At 56.1% G+C, this 20919-nt stretch overlaps 1 protein-coding gene across 1 annotated transcript in view; it reads left to right on the top strand.

Annotated features, from left to right (window-relative positions):
- RAB11FIP5 (RAB11 family interacting protein 5) overlaps nt 1-20126 on the top strand; it is a 36809-nt gene extending 16683 nt beyond the window's left edge. Inside the window, exons 3-5 of the mRNA XM_061440998.1 lie at nt 822-1527; nt 18655-18838; nt 19863-20126. Of these exons, the coding sequence (XP_061296982.1) occupies nt 822-1527; nt 18655-18838; nt 19863-20072 (1100 nt within the window). The 3' untranslated portion in view covers nt 20073-20126. The remainder of the gene's footprint in view (nt 1-821; nt 1528-18654; nt 18839-19862) is intronic.
- Nucleotides 20127-20919: the final 793 nt, after the last annotated feature.

Raw genomic sequence — 20919 nt, forward strand, 5'->3', positions numbered from 1 at the left:
GCGGCTGCGTGGCACAGGGAGCCCAGCATCCTTCTCACCAGCTCTTCCCCCAGACCTGCTGAGTGCTGCGGTAGCCCCAGAGTCAGGCAGGGGAGGGAGGAGCAGGCACTGCGCAGTCTGGGCTTGTATCAGGCAGGATACGGGAGCAGAGCTCAGAGACTCCACATCTTTCATTCAGTGCAAACTCTTAAATCACTCGGAAGCAAAACCCCCTCAGTCATGGACTCACAGAATGGTTTGGGTTGGAAGGGACCTTAAAGCCCACCCAGCTCCAACCCCTGCCACAGGCAGGGACCCCTTCCACTAGAGCAGCTTGCTCCAAGCCCCTGTGTCCAACCTGGCCTTGAACACTGCCAGGGATGGGGCAGCCACAGCTTCTCTGGGCACCCTGTGCCAGCGCCTCAGCACCCTCCCAGGGAAGAGCTTCTGCCTAAGAGCTCATCTCAGTCTCCCCTCGGGCAGGTTCAAGCCATTCCCCTTGGCCTGCCCCTTAAGTAGCCTCTGGGTACCTTCTTGCATGCGTTATCCACCTCGGATCCTCTCAGACAAGGGATTTGGTGTCTTACAGAGACTCCTGTCTGGATCCGGCAGTGGGAGGTGATGTCTGGGGGAGGGCATTGCACACCCTGTGCAGCCGCCTACCTGCAACCCGGGCTTTGCATTTCTAGTTGTTTAATTATGCAGTGGGAGCCTGGCAGGGAGAAAGCTGGTGTCATCTCCCAGCTCTGCAGTGTTTGCAAGGGGAAGATGAGCATGTTTGTCCTGCCTGGGACTGTTACTCAGGTGGCCTCACCTCCGGCTTGTGTTTGACTCCCCCACAGTGAAAGACCTGTTGCCATCTCCAAAGCTGACCCACAAGAGAGCATTCAGTGACGATGTCTCCCAGGTGAGCCCGGTCCTGGAGCCCAAAGCAATCCAAAGCCCGAAGCCAAAGAACGATCCCGTGTCCCGCTCTTCCCTCTGCATCAACGGGAGCCACGTTTACAGCGACGAGCCTGCACCAAAGAGCCCCGTGTGTGTCCCGCAGAGCTCCAGCATTCCCAAGGGGCAGGAGGAGGGCTTCGGCTTTGCTCCCCTCCATCCCGAGCCCCAGGAGGTGCCTTGGGGGGTCAGCAGCTTTGAGAGGACCCAGCAGAGAGACGAGCCCAGGTTCATCCCATCTCCTCCCAGCTTGGCCCTGCAGGAGGAGCTCAGGGTCTCCACAAAAGCTGTCACCCTCAGTAACCACCTGGGCAGAGCCAGGATGGAGGAGAGCAGCCGCATGGAGAACAAACCAACCCAGGCTGCAGCTCCCATGGTCTTCTCCACGGACACAGCGAAGGACAAGCAAGCTGAGGACGCCAAGAAGGAAGACAGGAAAGCAAAGGGTGGCCTCTTCCACCACGGGGGCAATAAGAACGACACCGGGAGCAAGGGGCAAGGGGAGAAAGTGGGATCTTCCCATGGCTCGTCCATCCACGCAGGAGGAGATGAGAGGAGTAAGAGCAGCAGCTGGTTTGGTTCAAAGGAGTCTCCTCAGAAACCCAGGTCAGTGAAATGGGGGTGGTGATGCCTGGGTCAGGAACTGGGTGTCCCAGTGGCCTGTCTTCAACACTGGGCTGGTAAATGGGCTCCAGCATCAGCAGGGGACTGGTCCCCATTGCTCAGGCAGGTGATGGCGGGGGAAATGCTTCTTGGTCTTAAATGTCTCAAGGGGAGGGTGATTTTCCTGGATCCTTCCCTGCCTTCTGCCACAAACCAACCCCATTGGCCCTCCTGGGCTGTGTTTCCCGGTTGGGATCCCCTTCATGGAGAGGGGATTGTTTCCCTGTGCAGAGGCTCAGTGTGGTCAGTCCAAGTGTTTCTGTGGCCTCCCTGACACACAATACGGGATGTGGGACACAGTGACACGGAATGACATTCATCAGCCTCCCACCCCTCTGTTTGTGGTCCAGTTTGGGGGTGCAGTACATTGGTACCTTAAAATGAAGTAACTAATCCCATTCCTGCTCCTTCCTCTTCCCATCCCACCCCAACCTCCCCTTCTCCCTGGTGGGAATCTCTGATTGTTCCTGCTTTGTGTGGTGATTCATCTCTTCCCAAATCCTCAGCGCTGGGTTCATGGCACACAAACCGTGGTGGTGGTGGTGGTGGTGCTGTTTCTGTGTGGCCTTTGTCCTGTTGATGGGTCACCAGTGTCCATCCCCATAGCTCCTGGGGGAGACTGAGAGCCCAGTGTGGTGTTGGCATTGCTCAGTGAGAGGGAGGAAAGGGGTTAAAGCAGCCAGAGAAAAGAACCAACAGTTCTGAGCTGGTTGAATCTCCAGGGTTGATTTATTATGGGATTTTCCTAATCTGGGCTGACTTGAACCTCATTTATGAAGCAGAAGGGGTTTAATTCAGTCTGAGCCTCCTTTCATGAGGAGGGCACTCATGGTTTATCCAACCCAACCACATGCCCACGGGTTCAACTGCTTTGCAAGTGCTGCTCAGGCCTGAGGGAGGGGTGAGCACATGGCTCACTGGGCCTCCAGAGCAGGGCAGCACCTAAAGCGTTGTCTTCTCACCCCACAAGATGATGTTGTGCTCATGGGGGGGGGGCTTTAAAGCCAAAGGGTGACAAGGACTTGCTGCCACCCCCTTCCCGAGGACAGATGTGTCCTTGTGCTGTGTGGCACATGTGGTACCTTGAGAGGAGGATGAGCTGATGGTGAGAGGGTTGGAGAGGAGCCTCAGGGGCTGGTGAGGTTCAGTCCTGCACTGCCTGGGCAGTGGGGACACTGAGGCAGACAGGAGCTGCTCCCCATCACAAACACCTCATCCCATAGGGCCTGGAGCTCTTTCCCCTGAGGCCATGGGGAAGGGAAGGACAAGGCAGGATGTGGGCTCTGTCCCTGAGCTGCTCAGCAGCAGAGGGGTGAACGTGAGCTCCTGAGAATGCTGAGGCTGCATTCCCACCTATGGGTCTTTCACTTCCAGGTGGTTATTGGGTGTCACATCCCAGGGCGAGGTTTGTTTCTGGATGAGACTAAAGGAATGTGGTCGAGATGAGCTCTTAGGCAGAAGCTCTTCCCTGTGAGGGTGCTGAGGCGCTGGCACAGGGTGCCCAGAGAAGCTGTGGCTGCCCCATCCCTGGCAGTGTTCAAGGCCAGGTTGGACACAGGGGCTTGGAGCAAGCTGCTCTAGTGGAAGGGGTCCCTGCCCATGGCAGGGGTTGGAGCTGGAGGAGCTTTAAGGTCCCTTCCAACACAAACCAGGCTGTGGCTCAGTGAATGCCGTGATTGAGGAAGGACAGAACGGAACCACTCGAGATTGTTCTTTGATTCCTTTTCAGTTCATTCGGTGATACTAAAGCTGCTGTTTCAGTCCTACAATAGAAGATCCTGTATGAAAAACCCATCAAAGCCCTTCTGTGCTCAGGCAGTGACTGCACGAGCTGCCTGAGCCGGACACTGAAGCACTGTGAGCCTGCAGTGGGGTGGGATGGGAGGTACCCTCTGCATCTCCCTATGGAGCCTTTTCCATGATAAATGGGTGAGAAACCACCAGGTTGCCTCCTGCTTTGCAGCTCTGGGTTTGAAGCAGATGTGCTCCATGTGCTCCATGTGCTCCATCCCTATGCGTGTGTTGTCCTATCCCAACGGACACCACTGTCCTCAAGGCAGGGATGTAAATGGGCTCCAGTAGCATCCAACCCAGCAGATAATCACAGAGGTGCTCTCAAACACTGCTGGTTTCTAACAACCATTCCCTTCCATGACAGCTGCTGGAGCCATTCCCAGTGTTATTCCTTTCCCAGAGGGTTTTCACTCTGTTCTCTCTTAACCTACTTCAGTGCTCACAGGTGAATTCAAGCTAAGCTGAAGCTCAGCTTAGCTCAGAGTTGGGTTGCTCAGGACGCTGCCTGCAGATGCCTGTTTTCTATAGGAGGAACTTGGATGAGCTGTGAGACAGCAGCTCCTCCAGCTGGGGTTTTCTCTCCCCAAAATAGGAATTGCTTTGAAGCAGCATGGGCTGCAGGGAACAAATTCACAGAGGCCCCTTTTGGAGCGTTTCTAAACAGCTGAATGGGCTTTAATTGCAGTTTGCAGATTGAAAATGGGAAGTAATGAGCTTAAACTGCAGCTTGGACAAGAGAAGGCTCCTGAAGGGGAGACCTGAGAGCAGCTCCAGTGCCTAAAGGGGCTGCAGGAAAGCTGGAGAGGGGCTTGGGACAAGGGATGTAGGGACAGGCCAAGGGGAATGGCTTGAACCTGCCCGAGGGGAGACTGAGATGAGCTCTTAGGCAGAAGCTCTTCCCTGTGAGGGTGCTGAGGCGCTGGCACAGGGTGCCCAGAGAAGCTGTGGCTGCCCCATCCCTAGCAGTGTTCAAGGCCAGGTTGGACACAGGGGCTTGGAGCAAGCTGCTCTAGTGGAAGGGGTCCCTGCCTGTGGCAGGGGTTGGAGCTGGATGGGATTTAAGGTCCCTTCCAACCCGAACCGTTCCATGATTAAAAGAAAGCAAATGATGCTTGGGGGTGTGCAGCTGAAGCCAGAAGGGGGATCTCAAGAGCTTCACTTCAAGTTGGGCTGGTTTGTTACCCTTACAGAGCTCATGAGCAATAACAGCCCAGGATCTTGATGCTTTCCCCCATACGGCCCAGGCTGGGCGGTGGAAGATGGTGCCTGAGTCTCATTTGATGCAGAAAAGGCCTTTCCACCATCCCAGGGAGATGCACTTCTCTGGTCTGGCTTCCCTGGGTCTTCATTTCTCTGACCATGAATTCCACCACTGTTGCTCATTCTAATTGTGCACAGCTCTTGTGTGGTTTTAGTCTCCTTCCTCACACGGAATGATCTCATGGAGCATGCCACTGATGCAAGGCAAAGCTGTTGAAGAGCTTTTGAGGTCTTGCTGGTGTCAGGTTGAACGTGTGGTCTGGTACCATCAAATGTAGGATCAAACGTGTGTGGTCTCTTGAGCATGCATTGGGCACCCAGCTGTGGATGTCCACCTGCATCTGGAGCAGCTGTTCAGTGCCTTCTAGAGCTGGAGATGGATCATAGCCTGGATGAGGAGAGGCTGAGGGAGATGGGACTGTTCAGCCTGGAGAGAAGAAGGCTCATGGAGACCTTGTCACCATGGTCCAGTATTTAAAGGGTGGCTGCAAAGAAGATGGAGACTCCTTTTGGACAAGGAATCCCATAGAAAACACGAGGGGTGATGGGCACAAGTTGCTGCTGGGGAGATTCCAGCTGGACACAAGAGGGAAAATGTTTCCCGCTGAGAGCAACCATTGGAATAATCTCCCCAGGGAAGTGGTGGCTCCCCAGTGTTGGACACTGTTAAGACTGGGCTGCACAGGGTGCTGGGACATCCAGTGTAGGTCATGCTGTGCCTGGAAAGATTGGAGCCGATGATCCCTGAGGTCCCTTCCACTGGGATTCCAGGATTCCATTGAACCTTTGCTTTGTAGAGAGAGCAGCTTCTGCATGAAGCAGTTTTAAGCCTTTAATTTACCTGCAGAAGGGATTTTCCCCTCTTGCTCTCCTCGTTCTGGAACCTTCAGCCCTGCAGCTCCTACCAGCTGAGCCAGCAGCGTTCCCTCCGCTCTTTGCCCACTGGATAGGTCAAGTTTTACCCGGAGCCAAAGGGATGGAGACAACCTCAAAAGCAGACACCATTGCGGGGCCAGAAAGCTCAACCTGTCATTAGTGAAAAGCTCTGTAATTAGAAGGCTGCTTTACAAAGCTCAGCTTGAAATGAGCCTCCAGCTAAGCCAAGTCTTGCACCTCTTGCAAAACCAGACCCTGTCTAAAAGCAGGAAGGTTCCAGGTTAACTTCTGCTTTCCAAAGAGCTTTGCTCTTCTCCTTATGGGCAGGGTTTTGCTGAGCCATCAGCAGCACTTATTTACAGCTGGTTACTCATTGCCTACACAAGGAAGGAGGTCCCAAAGGCTCTGCTTTGCTAAAGCAACCAGGCTTTGATACTGGCTGGAATGGAAGCGGTAGGAAGATGGTGTTTGCTCTTTGGAGGCCTGAATAAAAGGCTCTTTGGGGTTTGTTGTTCTGAAGGTTGTGTGGTCCAGGGCTGTGTGTGAGGAAGGAGCTCAGCAGGTTCAGCTGAGCCTAAAACAATTGGTTTCACTGTTTTCAGGGTTTCCTCCAGTGTTATCAGAGCTCCACAGGGCCCGCTCCCTGCGGGGTGAATCGGGATGATAAAGGGAGGCTGCATCTCAGGCTTGGCAATAGGAGAAATTGTGCTTTCTCCTGTACAAACAACAGCACTGGTGCTGTTTGCAGGTTAAAAACCTTCTCTTGACAGGCTGAGAGAGCTGGGCTGGGTCAGCCTGGAGAAGAGAAGGCTCCTGAAGGGGAGACCTAAGAGAAGGCTCCTGAAGGGGAGACCTTAGAGCAGCTCCAGTGCCTAAAGGGGCTGCAGGAAAGCTGGAGAGGGGCTTGGGACAAGGGATGTAGGGACAGGCCAAGGGGAATGGCTTGAACCTGCCAGAGGGGAGACTGAGATGAGCTCTTAGGCAGAAGCTCTTCCCTGGGAGGGTGCTGAGGCGCTGGCACAGGGTGCCCAGAGAAGCTGTGGCTGCCCCATCCCTGGCAGTGTTCAAGGCCAGGTTGGACACAGGGGCTTGGAGCAAGCTGCTCTAGTGGAAGGGGTCCCTGCCCGTGGCACAGGTTGGGACTGGGTGAGCTTTAAGGTCCCTTCCAACACAAACCAGGCTGGGATCCTATGGAAAGCAGGTTCTGGGGTTTGCACCTACCTGGGCTCCCACTTAGAATCACAGAACAGTTACGGTTGGAAAGGACCTTAAGATCATCCAGTTCCAACCCCCTGCTATGGGCAGGGACACCTCACACTAAACCATGGCACCCAAGGCCTCGTCCAACCTGGCCTTGAACACTGCCAGGGATGGAGCATTCACAACCTCCCTGGGCAACCCATTCCAGTGCCTCACCACCCTCACAGGAAAGAACTTCCCAGTTCCTATCTCTGCTATTTATGTATTTATCCCTGTGGTTTTGGGGCCACATCTATAAAGCCAGACTGGTTCATTGTAATTGGGTTGATGGGCAGTTGAGGACCAAGGGGCAAGCAAAGCAGTTCCTGCACAGAGACCTACAGCCACTCCTCTCACCTCCAGAATTCCTATTTAAAAGCAGCATTTGCTTTTGTCCTCTGCCTCCTTCCCACCCTGTCCAAAAATGTCCTGGGCTGCCATAGCCTATCCCAGCCCTTTCCACACCAAGCCGATGGGAGGAAATGCCTGATCCCTGCCAGGCTTTGAAGCTGTTCTTGGGGCCTCCAGCGCCCTGATCCTGCTGGTTTCCCACCTCAGCCCATGCTCCTTGCTGGTCCACAGGGCAATGGTGCCAAAAGCAGCTTGTGAGTGGCATGGTTCATTGTGGGGTGTCCCTGCCTGTGGCAGGGGGCTGGTACTGGATGATCTCAAGGTGTTTTCCAGCCCACACCAGGCTGGAATTCTATGCTCCAGCCCTCCTAGGAGGGATTTTCCACTTGAGCTTCAGTGCAGCTCTTAACCTCAGCTTATTCTTGCTGGACTTGAGCCTTGCCCTCCCCAGACCTCGGCATTTGAGCACATTCCCTTTATCTCCATGGTTCAGCCTAACCCATCCTGTTGCAGATGGGCTGTGACGGCTGGGGACCATGCCCTGTGCCTGCAGGGTGTTTGCTTTCAGCCTGGAATCCAGGCTGCAATCCATAGGGGAAAACCCCTGCATTGAACAAGCTGTTTCCAATAGACTTTTCCATCGGGGGGTTGCTCAGCAAGATTTCTTCTCTCTGTTTTCAATGCTGAAGAGGCTAAACCATGCCTGTGAAGTGCTGCCAAACCCAGAAATGAGGGCAGAAAGGTACCAGCTATTTATTTTGGCTGGCAGAGCTGTGTGCTGGGCTATGGGAAGAGGAGGAGGAGGAGGAGGAGGAGGGTGAGTCAGCGTTTGAATGCAGCAAAGATCATCTCCCATCAGGCTGCTGCAGGCGGAGGTTTCCCTCTAGAGGAATTCGCCGTCCTCAGCTCCTGGTTTTCCTCAGCATCCTTCAGCAGAGAGGGGAAACTCAACGTAAGAAGGACCTGGAGCTGTTGGAGCAAGTCCAGAGGAGGCCATGAGGGTGGTCAGGGGCTGGAGCACCTCCTGTATGAAGACAGGCTGAGAAAGTTGGCGCTGTTCAGCCTGGAGAAGAGAAGCTGCGTGGAGACCTCAGAGCAGCTTCCAGTGTCTGAAGGGGGCTACAAGGATGCTGGGGAGGGACTCTTCATTAGGGACTGGAGTGACAGGACAAGGGGTGATGGGTTCAAACTGAAACAGGGCGAGTTCAGGTTGGATATAAGGCAGAAGCTCTTCCCTGTGAGGGTGCTGAGGCGCTGGCACAGGGTGCCCAGAGAAGCTGTGGCTGCCCCAACCCTGGCAGTGTTCAAGGCCAGGTTGGACACAGGGGCTTGGAGCAAGCTGCTCTAGTGGAAGGGGTCCCTGCCCATCACAGCATGCATGGATGGGTTGACTCCAAGCAGAGCTGGTCCTTCGGGGCCAGTTTGTGCCTAAAGATCCATCACTTTCTCCATCACCTGCTTCCATTGCTTGTCCTGGAGATGTTCTGTGCTCACTGGGAGCTCAAAACACCCAGGAAGAGCTGGGCAGCTCTGAGTTACCTTCTGTGGAGGCACGTGCCCAGAGAGGACATGGAGCCGCAGCAGAGCATGGACGGACTCTGTGAGGACTGGGGTGGATGCTTGACCATGGCCACCACTGCTGTGTAGTGACTGCAGGAGAGGTCACCCAGGAGCTCTGTCTGCCACAGCACCAAGTGTGCTGCAGGTCTGGGGGGAAAGGATGGTTTTTATGGGTGTTTTGGTGCTTGAATTGCCAGTTCTGCCCAGTAGTTTCTGGTGTGGTGTCTGATGGGCGCTGGAGTTGAGCTTCAGCCACTTTCTGTGTTTGTTACCTACCTGAAAACTGGGATGGAGGGACTCTGGTGGCATTGATTGCACAGGCAAGCACTTTTGCAAGGTAGCTGCTTGGAAGGTAATGTGTGAGGGGGGCTGTGAAGCTGGCAGGAGCAGGGAGGAGGGGTCCTGCCACCCTGCTGCAGTGAGCACGGGCTCCTCCCCATCCGTGCATCACTCATGGTCCAGGGCATGGGCAGCACGTAACCTGCCTGCTGTGAGACATTGAGGTGCTGGAGCGGGGCCAGAGAAGGGCACTGGAGCTGGTGCAGGGCCTGGAGCCCAAGTGTGATGGGGAAGGGCTGAGGGAGCTGGGGGTTCAGTGTGGAGAAGAGAAGGCTCAGGGGGGGACCTGATGGCTCCCTACAAGTGCCTGACAGGAGGATGGAGCCAGGAGGGGCTGGGCTCTGCTCCCAAGGAACAAGGGATGGGACAAGAGGAAGCGGCCTCAAGCTGCCCCAGGGCAGGTTTAGATGGAGCTGAGGAACAATTCCTGCCCCAGAGGGTGCTCAGGCATTGGAACAGGCTGCCCAGGGCAGGGCTGCAGTCATCGTCCCTGCAAGTGTTCACACAGCGTGGAGACGAGGCCTCAGTGCCATGGGGCAGTGGTGGCCTTGGCAGTGCTGGGAATGGTTGGACTGGGTGAGCTTAAAGGGCTTTTCCATCCTGGGTGATTCCCTGATTCCATGGTTCTGTGCTGCACCTTCACACATCCTCAGCTTCTGCCTCAAGATGGCATTTTTGAGCTTTAAAAAGTATCTGAGGCTTTTGTGCATCCTTATGACACATGAACACGGTTTTCCAGGCAACTTTCTCATTTGACAACGCATTGACCAGGATCTTCCAGTGCTGCCTGTGATCCCCACCGGCAGCTCGGCTGAGGCAGGGAATGCCATGGTGCATCCCTAGGGCCATTCCTTCATTCCTTCCTCATTAATCTTCGCCATGCGCGGTGCTGGCTGGTGGATGTCCGTGTTTCTCCCAGTCCAAGGTTGGGGGCTCTCTGATGCCCAGCTGCGGTGGCTGACGCAGGAGGTGATCCCATTGACTCAGTTTGGGGGCAGCTCAGTCCTGGTGCTGGCTGTTCCCATCCTGGCATTGGGATTGCTCCTGGTAGGGGTGAGTGAAGGGGACGGGGGCTCAGGAGGAGGGAATGTGGTATCAGAGCGCTGGCTGGGACATGGGGTGTCCCCACCACGATGTGAAAACCACCAAGATGATGATCCCGAACCTGGTGAGTTCCCCACGGGGGTGATGCACATTGCCAGAGGAGATCCCAAAGGAAGATCAGTGAATCCCAAAGCAAGGTCACTGTAGTCCCTCTTGGAAAGGCAGCAGGGAACTGGCTGCCTGACATGGGGTGAGGTACAGGAGGATGTGCAGTGTGAATCTGACGTGTGCTGGATCCTTTCCTCCTCCTTGGGGTCCTCCATGGGGTTTCAGGCCAGAAGTGATGGGATGAAGGGGATGTGGGGACACTGGGCAGAGGCAGGAGCGGATCCAGGGCTGCATCTTGGCCATGTGCTCCCTCCTGCTTGGTTGCCCTCCCTCCCGTGCCAGAGGGAGCACCACGTCTGCTGTCTCCCTGATGTGCTGGCAGACAGGTAATGAAGCACTGGGATAAGCTGGGAAAGACTCACTCCTGGGTGCTCTTCCTGGCTCAATAATCCCGATCCAAGAGCCCATCCCGGCTCCTTGTGCACAACTTGCCCTTGGTACGCAGCAAAACCCCTGAGCCCAGTCCTTGGGCTGCAGGAGGTGGGAAAACCTCCTGGCTCCTGAGTCCTGGGGCTTGCTAAGGTAGGAAGGGGAAGTGTGGAGGACGTCTAGAAGAAGGGCTGCCCTCTCCTGTGTGTCGTGCATGCCCTTTCCATGCCTTGACTCCATAATCATTGCTCTGCCTAACCGGAGAGACGAGAACGTATTTGATCATTGCATTGCTTTGGAGTGTGTGTGGTGTGTGCTTACAGCTCTGTCACAGCATTAACCAGGAGGACTCTTTTGTCTTCCCTCCACAGCCTGGAAGTGTCTCCTCAGGTAGAAACCAGCTCAGATGCTCCTTCTCCTTTTCCTCCCTGCTCCCCTGCCCAGTTTCCTCCTGCTGCCGTAGCCCATCTCGCTAGCATGCCAAGCACTAACCTCTCTCCCGCTCTTGGAGACGGTCAATCCGGATGCTTGTCCCCTACCAACCCATTCCTCAACTCCCTGCAGAGCAATCCCTTCTTTGAGGACCTCCTCGCTGACCAGGTACTAAATTCTCCTTCACCTACTCGCTTTCTCTCTAGTTTCCCGGCTGGGCCGCGCGCTGCTCCAGAGGTCGCTGGGAGCTTTTATTCCTCTGAGGATTCCAGTCCCTCTGCCTCCCTAAGACATAAAGACCCAGAGAGGGAGTCTCCAGCCCCAAGCGTTGGTGTCCCCGTTCCAGAAACAACTCCCCCATCACAAGGAGCCCTTCCTCCTCCGGACAAGAAACCCGCTGTGCCTCCTCCCCTCTCGGAGTGGGACGAGACCTTCGATGCCTTTGCGACCAGCAGGCTCAAACCGGAGCTGAAGAAGGAGAACTTCTTTGCCTCGGTGGCAGCAGAGGGCATGGCTTTCATCGATGATCCTGGTGCAGCCAGCCCCACGGAGAGATCGGTGGAGCCACCTCAGGAGAAGGGGACGAAGGTGTTTGAAAAGGCTGATGCGCAGATCAGCACTGAGATACCCGCGACTCTACGGGCTTGGACCAACTTCTCGGGGTTAGACGTGGGGGCAAACCTGGTGAGCACAACCCAGGAAGCCACCGTGATAGAGGACGTGCTGAGCCCCGTGTCTGTGGGGTCCATGGGGAGGAGGAGGAAAAGCAGCACTCCTACAGTTTGGACGACCACGTTTGCCTCGGGAAACCCAGGGGAGAAAGAGGCTTCAACACCACTGAGTGCTCCCGACAGCGTTAGGGAGGAAGGGGACAGCAATGAGGAGGACCCCTCTAGTGCAGGGACAAACGGCTGGATGACCATAGCCACCGAAACCACCCCTGACCCATCAGAGAGCACCCAGAGCGTGGCAGGGCAGGAGCACGTGGGTCAGGAGAGCACCTTCAGCTCACGTCCGGCCTTCCTCAGCGAGGGCACCTTCGAGGCCAAGAGCAGCTCCCGTGCCGCCGCTTGCGTGCTGCCCAGAAGCACCTTCAGCCCCGAGCTGCCCTCCGAGCCCCTCGTAGGCAGCAACGTGGTGGCCGTGCCCCCACGGGTGCTCCCAGATGTGGCCCCACGACGGTTCCCTGTGGTCCCCGAGCCCGGGATGGAGCCTCAGGGTGCTGGTGGCCAGGAGGACGCGTTCGACATCCGGACATCGGTGTACCGGCTCCAGGCCAGCATGAGGCTGGAGGCCAGTGACAGCCGGGTGAGGCTGAGCTCTGACGTGCGGGAGAGGCAGGTTGTCCTCTCTCCATGGACAGGTAGCCAAGAGGAGGAGGAGATGGTGGCCAGCTCCACCGTGCCACCACCCAAACCCCCGAGGTGGTTCGCAGCCGTGGGAGGTGGAGGGGATGGCGAGGAGGAAGACGCTTGCAACCCACAGCAAGGGGGTGAGGAGCAACGGGAAGAGGTGGAGGGCCCAAAGGCAGAGGTGGAGTTGCCGAGGAGCTGTCTGAGCAGCGAGCCCTCTGCCCCGGCATCTCCCACAGTGGGAGTGGATGTAGCTGGGAGCGAGTTCCCCGTCTCCAGAGATGTGGAATCTGCCCCTGTGGACTCAGCAGCTCATTTGGAGGCGAGAGCTCATGAGCTGTCAAAAGGTGACACCTCTTTGAGGGAAGAGCCATCAGAGATGAATGAGACACATGCAGCTGAGCACTTCGAGACCTGCCCATCAGAGTTCTCCCTGGATGGATTAGGCCAGTCAGGTTTATCCCCTCTGATGGGGACCGAGTGGGAGATGGCCTCCAACCAGGAGCCATTCCCTGAGGACCTCAGTACATCAAGACTAAACCCACCTTCCAAGCTAGACCTGGCCCAGCAGGAAACCTTCTGGACAGCTCTGGAAGAGCAGGAAGTAGCCGGTCACCCCGTGGGTCTCAGCTCAGCACCACGACCCCAAAGGTTAGCGCATGGGGAGAGCCCACCGCAGCCAGAGCTGGTCCAGGGTGATGGTGAGGGGCAGCAGGAGCTGGTGGCCGGCCCCGTGGGGCAAGCAGGAGGCCAGGGTGAGCCGTGTCAGCCCATGGCAGTGGCTGTTCCTCCCCGGGAGGCAGAGCAGGGCAGCCCCACAACCAGCGAGCCCGGGATAGACTTCAAGAAGGCTGATTTCTGGAAGGCAGCAGGGGCAGAGGAGAGGCACAAAGAGGATGCTTCAACCCCGAGAAACCCCTTTGCTCCAGCCCTCAGCCCGAACCCCCCCACCAACCCCTTTGTGGAGAAGCCACCAGAGCCCATCCCTGTCCAACCTGTGCTGCCCGAAAGGTTTGCTCAGGGGGGCTCCAGCTTCTCCAGCTTCCAAGAGGAAGCTCTTGGGCAAGGCTTCCCCGCTAACCTCCCCAGGGATGTGCTAGGCCAACCCTTCCTGCATGACCACCAGCCCTTGGCCTTCTCCACCCCTTTCCTCGTGGCTGCAACTAACCCAGAGCAGTTTGACTTCCCTTGCCCCTGCCCTGCCGCCACCAGCCGCGCAGCCGCCCAGCCCTGCCCTATGCCACAGCCCGGGGACACACAAGCTTCAGCGCTCCTGGTTTTGCCCAGGGAGACACAGCCAGCTGAGAAGCCCTTTTTCCAGCAGATTTCCAGGTGAGCATTCCGGGGAAGGCGAAGGGATGTTGTGTTTGGTACACGTGAACCCTGTCTCCCATCTGCTCTTAGCAACGGGGTTGGTAAGTGGATCCCTCAGCAGCCGCCTCCAAGGAGGATGCTCCGTGTGTTGTTGCTGCAGGGACTCTTCCCTCACCTTCCCATGGTCCCAGAGAGTCCAGGCTTGAGCAGCTTGAAGCTTTGGCTTTCTTGGATCATGAGGAATGGCCGCTGGTGTCCTGTGTTTGCCCTGACGTAGGGTAAATGGTTTGATGCATCCAAGACCTGCCCCAGCTGAAAGCGCAGCAGAATTGCATCCGCATTGCACTCGATGCTAAGTTTGGCTCCATCATCTTCCCTGTGCTTGCAATAGGTGCCTTTTCCATGTCTGCCAGGAGAGCTTCCAGCTGTTAATGCTCTCATGAGTTCCTTCATGGCATGTGCACAGCTCCTGCCCCTTCCCTTCTCATTCAGCTTTGGTTTCTTTCCTTTTTAAATGACCATCAGGGACTAAAAACCTTCTTCCTTCCGTAGCCAAAAGTGGTGTCACCAGGGCGGTGGCGGATGCTGATCTCCCCTTCCTCCTGCAGAGATGCCCACTGGTTATGAAGCCACGGGACTTAGCCCTAAGGATAATGGGAATGGGAAGGGGGGTATTGTGGTGGTGCATCAAGGAAGGAAGGGGCTCTTCCTCCTCCCGGGTCAGCTTTGGGCTGTAGAAATGCCATGAGGAAGATGCTGGGTTGAGGGTGAGGGCTCTTGCTGTGTCCTTCAGTTCATCGAGTTCTCTTGGTGCACCTTCCCCTGGTCTGCCTGGGCAGAAGATGGGTCATGGGTTCTGCACTGAGCATCAGGGATCAAGCTCTTGTGGTTTCCATGGGGACCTACATGGGTCTTCTGGCAGGGATTTATTTGGTCGGCCTCACTCCTGCTGCAGAGGCAAATGGAGCTTGATGGGGCCCCTGAGATGATAAAATCCCACCTGGCCCAAGAGTAGCACTGGTCATGGGCCTGGGGAGGGAGGCAGGAGATGGGCACAGCAGAACGTAGCTGAGCTCCAGCTCTTCTGCATGGGGATCCCTCCTTGGCTTGAGTGGGCATTTGATGTCCTCGGGAGCAAAGAGCAGCACGAGCTGGAGCTGGGAGCTGGTTTGGGTTTTTATCCCTTCATGGAGGCCAGATCCTCAAATCATTCCTAATTGGATTGTTCATCCCCCAACAGATAACCTTGGTCACAATTTGCGGGTAGAGATGGAAAGAGAAGTGTCCTGCAGTCCCAAAGGGTAGATTTAGGCAACGAGCGTAGTCCCAGGACACTCTGTGTGGATGGTGCATGATGGTCAGTCCTTGGGATTGACTGCATCCATCCACGTCCTGACTGCCTCGTGGGAGGAAAAGGGGGCTTGGACCTAAGAGCCGGTCGTTGTGTCCGTGCTGGCCTCTGTGCTGGTGCCTGTCTGAGAAGGCCTCGAACATCCCTGCTCTGGTTGCTCTGCCTGTAAACCATGGATGGTTCGGATTCTTGCTGCTGGGACTGAAGAACCTTTGAAGGAGGCACCTTTGAGGAGTTTCTATGGTCCCTGTGGAAGGCTCAGGTTCTGCACTGCTTTGTAAGGCTGGGGAGAGGTGACTAATTGTCATAGGGGAGAGAGGAAAGCTGGAAGGGCCCTTTTCCAGGTTTGCCTTTCCTCAAGGAATCTCCTTAGTAAGATGCTCAGTGGCAATGTAGACAAAGAAAAGATACGGTAGAAGTAAGGTGGAAGGAAAAAGGAAAGACTTAGACTGGACATTAAGGCTCAGCTGGGACAAAAGTGAGATAGAGGAGCTGGTACCCGGATTGGTATGGATAGCTGGTGTGGATTGTTGGGAATCTGGTGTGCTGGGGGTCCATGCCCCCCTTTGGAGGGATGGAAACCCCTGCAGGGTCCCATGTCCTCTTCCCAAGTGGCCAGAGGGCCCTGAGCTGATCTCATCCAAGATGGCAAGTCAAGACTGACAGCAGCAGCTCCTGCCTGGTTTGGGTGGGACACGGCCTGTTCACAGGGAGCTGGGAGGCTGGAACAGCTTCTGGTGGGCTGGATGTGAAGATGGAGCCGGGGAAATCAGCATCTGGAAGAGCACGTGGTGGGATTGTGTTTGCAGGTCCTGCGGTGAGGGAGGGCTCCCACCACGGAAGTGTTGCTGCCCGGTTGATGTGGGTGCTCAGAGCATCAGTTGCAGCCCTCAGGTGTGTGGAGGATCCCCTTTCTGCTCTTTGGGGAAGGGAGGGATGGTGCCTTCAGCACTGGGAAGGTGTCTCTGGTACAGGTGGGACCTAATGGACAGCCCATGGCAGTGCGTGGAGGGCTCCACTGCCTTGGAGCAGTTGGGCAGCTCCTTAAGTGATGGGGAACTCTGGTTGTGTGCCTGAGGCAGCATCACATGGCACTTGTAAGAGGCAGGATTGGGAATGTCAGAGGTGCCAAGGAGAGATCAGCACATGCTGCTTTGAGCCTTCCTCTGCTCTGGAGCCAGGCTGAGAGAGCTGGGCTGGGGCAGCCTGGACAAGAGAAGGCTCCTGAAGGGGAGACCTGAGAGCAGCTCCAGTGCCTGAAGGGGCTGCAGGAAAGCTGGAGAGGGGCTTGGGACAAGGGATGTAGGGACAGGCCAAGGGGAATGGCTTGAACCTGCCAGAGGGGAGACTGAGATGAGCTCTTAGGCAGAAGCTCTTCCCTGGGAGGGTGCTGAGGCGCTGGCCCAGGGTGCCCAGAGAAGCTGTGGCTGCCCCATCCCTGGCAGTGTTCAAGGCCAGGTTGGACACAGGGGCTTGGAGCAAGCTGCTCTAGTGGAAGGGGTCCCTGCCCGTGGCAGGGGTTGGAGCTGGAGGAACTTTAAGGTCCCTTCCAACCCAAACCAGGCTGGGATTCTATGACAGCATTTGGAGCTGCTTGTGTTCTATGTGGCTGGGATGAGTAGTGCCCCCACTGGTCTCCTTCCTGAACCGTGTGTTTTGAGGAACAGGATTGTTCCCACGGTGGTTTATGGGATCCCTCTCCATCCTTCCATGCTGCTTTGGAGCCCTGGCTCTGTCCATGTGCTTGGACAGCTGTGGCAAGGTGTGACAAGGACGATCCTTTGGCTTGTTGGAGCTGGTCAGTGGCTTCCACTGCTGTCCTCTCATAGCAAATGGATGACAGGAGGCATCGTGGTTGAAGAGGACTTCAGATGTGCCCTGTCAGCACAAGGAAATACATCCTGATCCCATCACCATTGACATGGCATGAAGGCACCAGCCTTGAGGACTTGGGCCACCCACCTGATGCCTCATGTGATGAATGAGGCTGGGACAGAGGTGTCATCTCAGTCCTGGAACAGGTTTGAAAGCTTTCAGAGCACATTGAGCACAAGCTGGACTTGAGAGGTGTCAGTCCCAGCCCAGGAACAGCTTGCACCATCACTGTGGGTGTCAGTCCTCCTCCTCCAGCCCATCCTACCAACACCCTCATGTCCCCATTGTAAAGAGACGCTGTGTGTGCTCACCTTGCTGAGGTTCCCCTTCTCCTGCAGCACTGTTTGGATGCCCACCACTGGGGATTATCCCTGTGCTGCTGCATCTGGTGGGAGCAGAGGCTTTGCAGCGCTCCTGGTGGATTTTACAATGGAGCTGATGCAGGGTCTGGAGCACAAGTGTGATGGGGAAGGGCTGAGGGACCTGGGGGGTTCAGTGTGGAGAAGAGAAGGCTCAGGGGGGACCTCATGGCTCCCTACAAGTGCCTGACAGGAGGATGGAGCCAGGAGGGGCTGGGCTCTGCTCCCAAGGAACAAGGGATGGGACAAGAGGAACCGGCCTCAAGCTGCCCCAGGGCAGGTTTAGATGGAGCTGAGGAACAATTCCTGCCCCAGAGGGTGCTCAGGCATTGGAACAGGCTGCCCAGGGCAGGGCTGCAGGCACCGTCCCTGCAAGTGTTCACACAGCGTGGAGACGAGGCCTCAGTGCCATGGGGCAGTGGTGGCCTTGGCAGTGCTGGGAGTGGTTGGACTGGGTGAGCTTAAAGGGCTTTTCCAGCCTGGTTGATTCCATGATTCTATTCTATGATTCATCCTGAGGTCTGTGTATTCCTTGCAGGACAGCAGCATCAGGTCACTTCTCTTTCCATCACACTGAAAAGCAAAAGGACTTCGATTAAGTCCAGAAACAATCTTCTGCGTGAAGAATGAGGCCAAAATAACTGAAGCTGTAATTCCTTCTCAGGTGACAGAGAAGGTGCCCTCAGACACAGCCTCCTCCCTCTCCCTTTTGGCTGGTGGAAGGGGACAAATTCAGTGGTGTCTTCAGGCAGGTGGAGGCCAGCTCTTGGGCTGAGGCAGTTCAGGAGCATCCCTGAAGCATCAGTGGTGACCCCAGACTCTAAGCTGAGGGCTCCTGGCCCCCAAACCCCCCCTCTGGGCAGTGGATGTAGCAGCCTCTGATGACCTGGGTTGAACTTCCCCTATGGTACCAGTGCCTGGTGGGAGTTTTGACCTACAGGACTCAGCATCGACTGAGCAGCAGAGGTGTGGGCACGGGGCTCTGTTCCCTATCTCAGCCAAACACACATGTCCTGGGGCTGCTTATCTCACCTCTGGGTGGAAATGGTGCTGGAGAGCACTGTGAGCTGCCTGCTCTGCAGGACATGGGCTCTCCTCAGAGCCGCTGAGCTGTGTGGAGCTCATTAAATGTCATAAGTGGGTCCCATCCCCATAAAAACTGTGGCTGCCCCATCCCTGGCAGTGTTCAAGGGCAGGTTGGACACAGGGGCTTGGAGCAAGCTGCTCCAGTGGAAGGGGTCCCTGCCCATAGCAGGGGTTGGAGCTGGAGGAGCTTTAAGCTCCCTTCAAGCACAAACCATCGGTCAAGAACCCCAGGGAGAGCTCAGCATTGCTCCCCATCCTGGGGAGGGGGGGTTCAACTGTCCAACCTCCTTGTTCTCCTTAGTCCTCACCCAGTGAAACCCATCAGCGCTGCGGTGCAGGAGGTCTCCAGTGAGAAGAAGCAGCAGCACAGGTCCAGCCTGACCACTGCTCTGAGCAATGGGCTGGAGAAGCTGAAGACGGTCACCACGAGCAGCGTCCAGCCTGTGGCCCCGTCCTCCCACCCAGAGAAGGCAGACACCAAGAAGGTAGGAACATCCCTCTGAGGTGAGAGCTGCGTTCCCTCCTCCTCCAGATGTTCTGTAGCTGGTGTGGGAGGAGGTAGAACTGGGTCCTGCCACCATGGGAGCAGAGCCCTGTGTGTTAACCCTGGCACCCTCAGTCCTGGTTGCCTTCCTCCATGGCCTGGTCTCTGGACCTTCTCAGCCTCTTGTTCTCCCATTGCTTGCTTTGGGTTGGGGTTTTTGTTGTACAGGGTGTGAGCCAATGCCAGGTTATCCACAGAGATGAGAGGATAGGATGGGATGGGATAAGTGCTTGGTGAAAGGCCTGAAGGCAGAGGGGAAAGTTCTTCTGGAGCCTTGCTCCTGCCTCTTGCCTGCTGCATCCCATACACTGGCATGGTGAGGCAAGGAAAACACCCATGTGAGATGTCTGAGGGCACAGTGTCAGGGGGTGCCTTCTCTTCCTTTCTTGTCCTCCTTCTCCTCCTTTCTTGTCCTCTTTCTCCTCCTTTCTTGTCCTCCTTCTCCTCCTTTCTTCTTCTCCTCCTCCTTCTCCACTGCTGCTGTTTGCCTCCCCAACCTGACCTGTAAAACACTGCTGCTGGAGCTCACCTGAGTGGAAGGACAGGTACAGCCTCTGTGCCCATAAAGCCCTTTCTGGTTCCACAGGTAGTTCATGTTACGGGTTAGGAGTATCTCACCTTATCTGGGATGAGGTCTGTCTGGGTCCCGCTCCGCTGTGCTGCTCCAGCCTGTCTGGAAACCTGGATCCCCTGGAGCTCTCATCCTCTGGGAGCTCCTGAAGGGGTTTTTCAGCTCTTAATTCTCTTTTCCTGCTGCTGGAGGACTGAGGAGAGTGGAAGCCCCAGAAAGGGGATAGCTGATGGCAGGTCTCACACCAAGGGAATGGGCTCTGTTGTGCTCCCACCTTTAGCTTGTAACTGTTGGGGGACAGGGGTTTCATTTGATTTAAGGTCCTTTCCAACCCAAACCATTCCATGATAGGATTCTATGACTCACTGAATGTTCCTCTTGGTTTCTGCCACAGGATCCCACCGTTCTGGACCAATCAGCCAAGTATTATCACTTGACCCACGATGAACTCATCGAGCTCCTGCTGCAGAAGGAGAAGGAGCTGAGCAAGAAGGAGGAGCACATCCATGAACTGGAGAACTACATTGACCAGCTGCTGGTCCGCATCATGGAACAGTCCCCAACGCTCCTCCAGATCCCACTGGGAGAAAACAAGACCAAGTAACCTCTCCCCAGAGACCAGCACTCCTCCAATAAACACGCTGCAAACATCCCTGCACTCCCCCTCCTCTTCCAAGAGGGCTCCAGTGGCTTCTGTTTGCCAAAGGTTATCTGCTCCTTCCCAGCCCAAGCTTATCCCAGCTCTGGCTCCAGGGAGCTATAGGGTGATGGGCTGTCACCCGCCCTATGGGGAGGAGCAGAGCCCTCCCCATGAGGCTGATGCCTCCTTAGGTTCCTGTTGTTGTGACCGAGCAGCATCTTCTCAGGCGCTCACCTGCCAATGCTTTAAGTGGTCCATGGGCATTTGAGAGCTGGAAACCAACCACCTTGCCCATGTCTTCCTTCTGCTGCTGCTGCTCTTCTGCCCACACTCTTCCATATCTCTTCTCTCAAGTGCTGTATGCTGGCTGATGGATGGTGTTCAACTGGTTGAACATCAGGATGCTTAAGCTCAGTTAGGCTTTACCAGCACGTAGGCAACGAGGGGAAGGAGCTACTGTTGGACACCTCTTTCCCTTCCTCTTGTACCCCAAATGAAGAGTCTCCATCTGAAGAGCTGGCTCCAGTGTGCCAACGATACGGGAGGTGCTGCTGGAGTTGGAGGCCACAAGGGACTCAAGCCAATGTCACTGCCCAACCATGAGTGGTGTTGATTCCTTTGCTGTGTGATGCCACCTCAGTTCCTCAGCTCAAAACTCTCCTGTGTCCACAGGAATCACCTTCCACCGCCTGCCCCACCACTGGCTTGGTGGTGTCTTTCTCAGTGCAGCAGGAAACACCGTTAGGACTGAAGCTTGTGTGTGGAGATGGGTGTCTGAGCACCCACCACCTCTGTGCATGACACCCTGGGA

Source organism: Pezoporus flaviventris, unplaced genomic scaffold (genome assembly GCF_033815535.1).
Source record: "Pezoporus flaviventris isolate CSIRO_AGI_PZ_B2104156 unplaced genomic scaffold, CSIRO_AGI_Pfla_v1 ptg000188l, whole genome shotgun sequence".
In the NCBI taxonomy this organism is placed as follows: domain Eukaryota; kingdom Metazoa; phylum Chordata; class Aves; order Psittaciformes; family Psittacidae; genus Pezoporus; species Pezoporus flaviventris.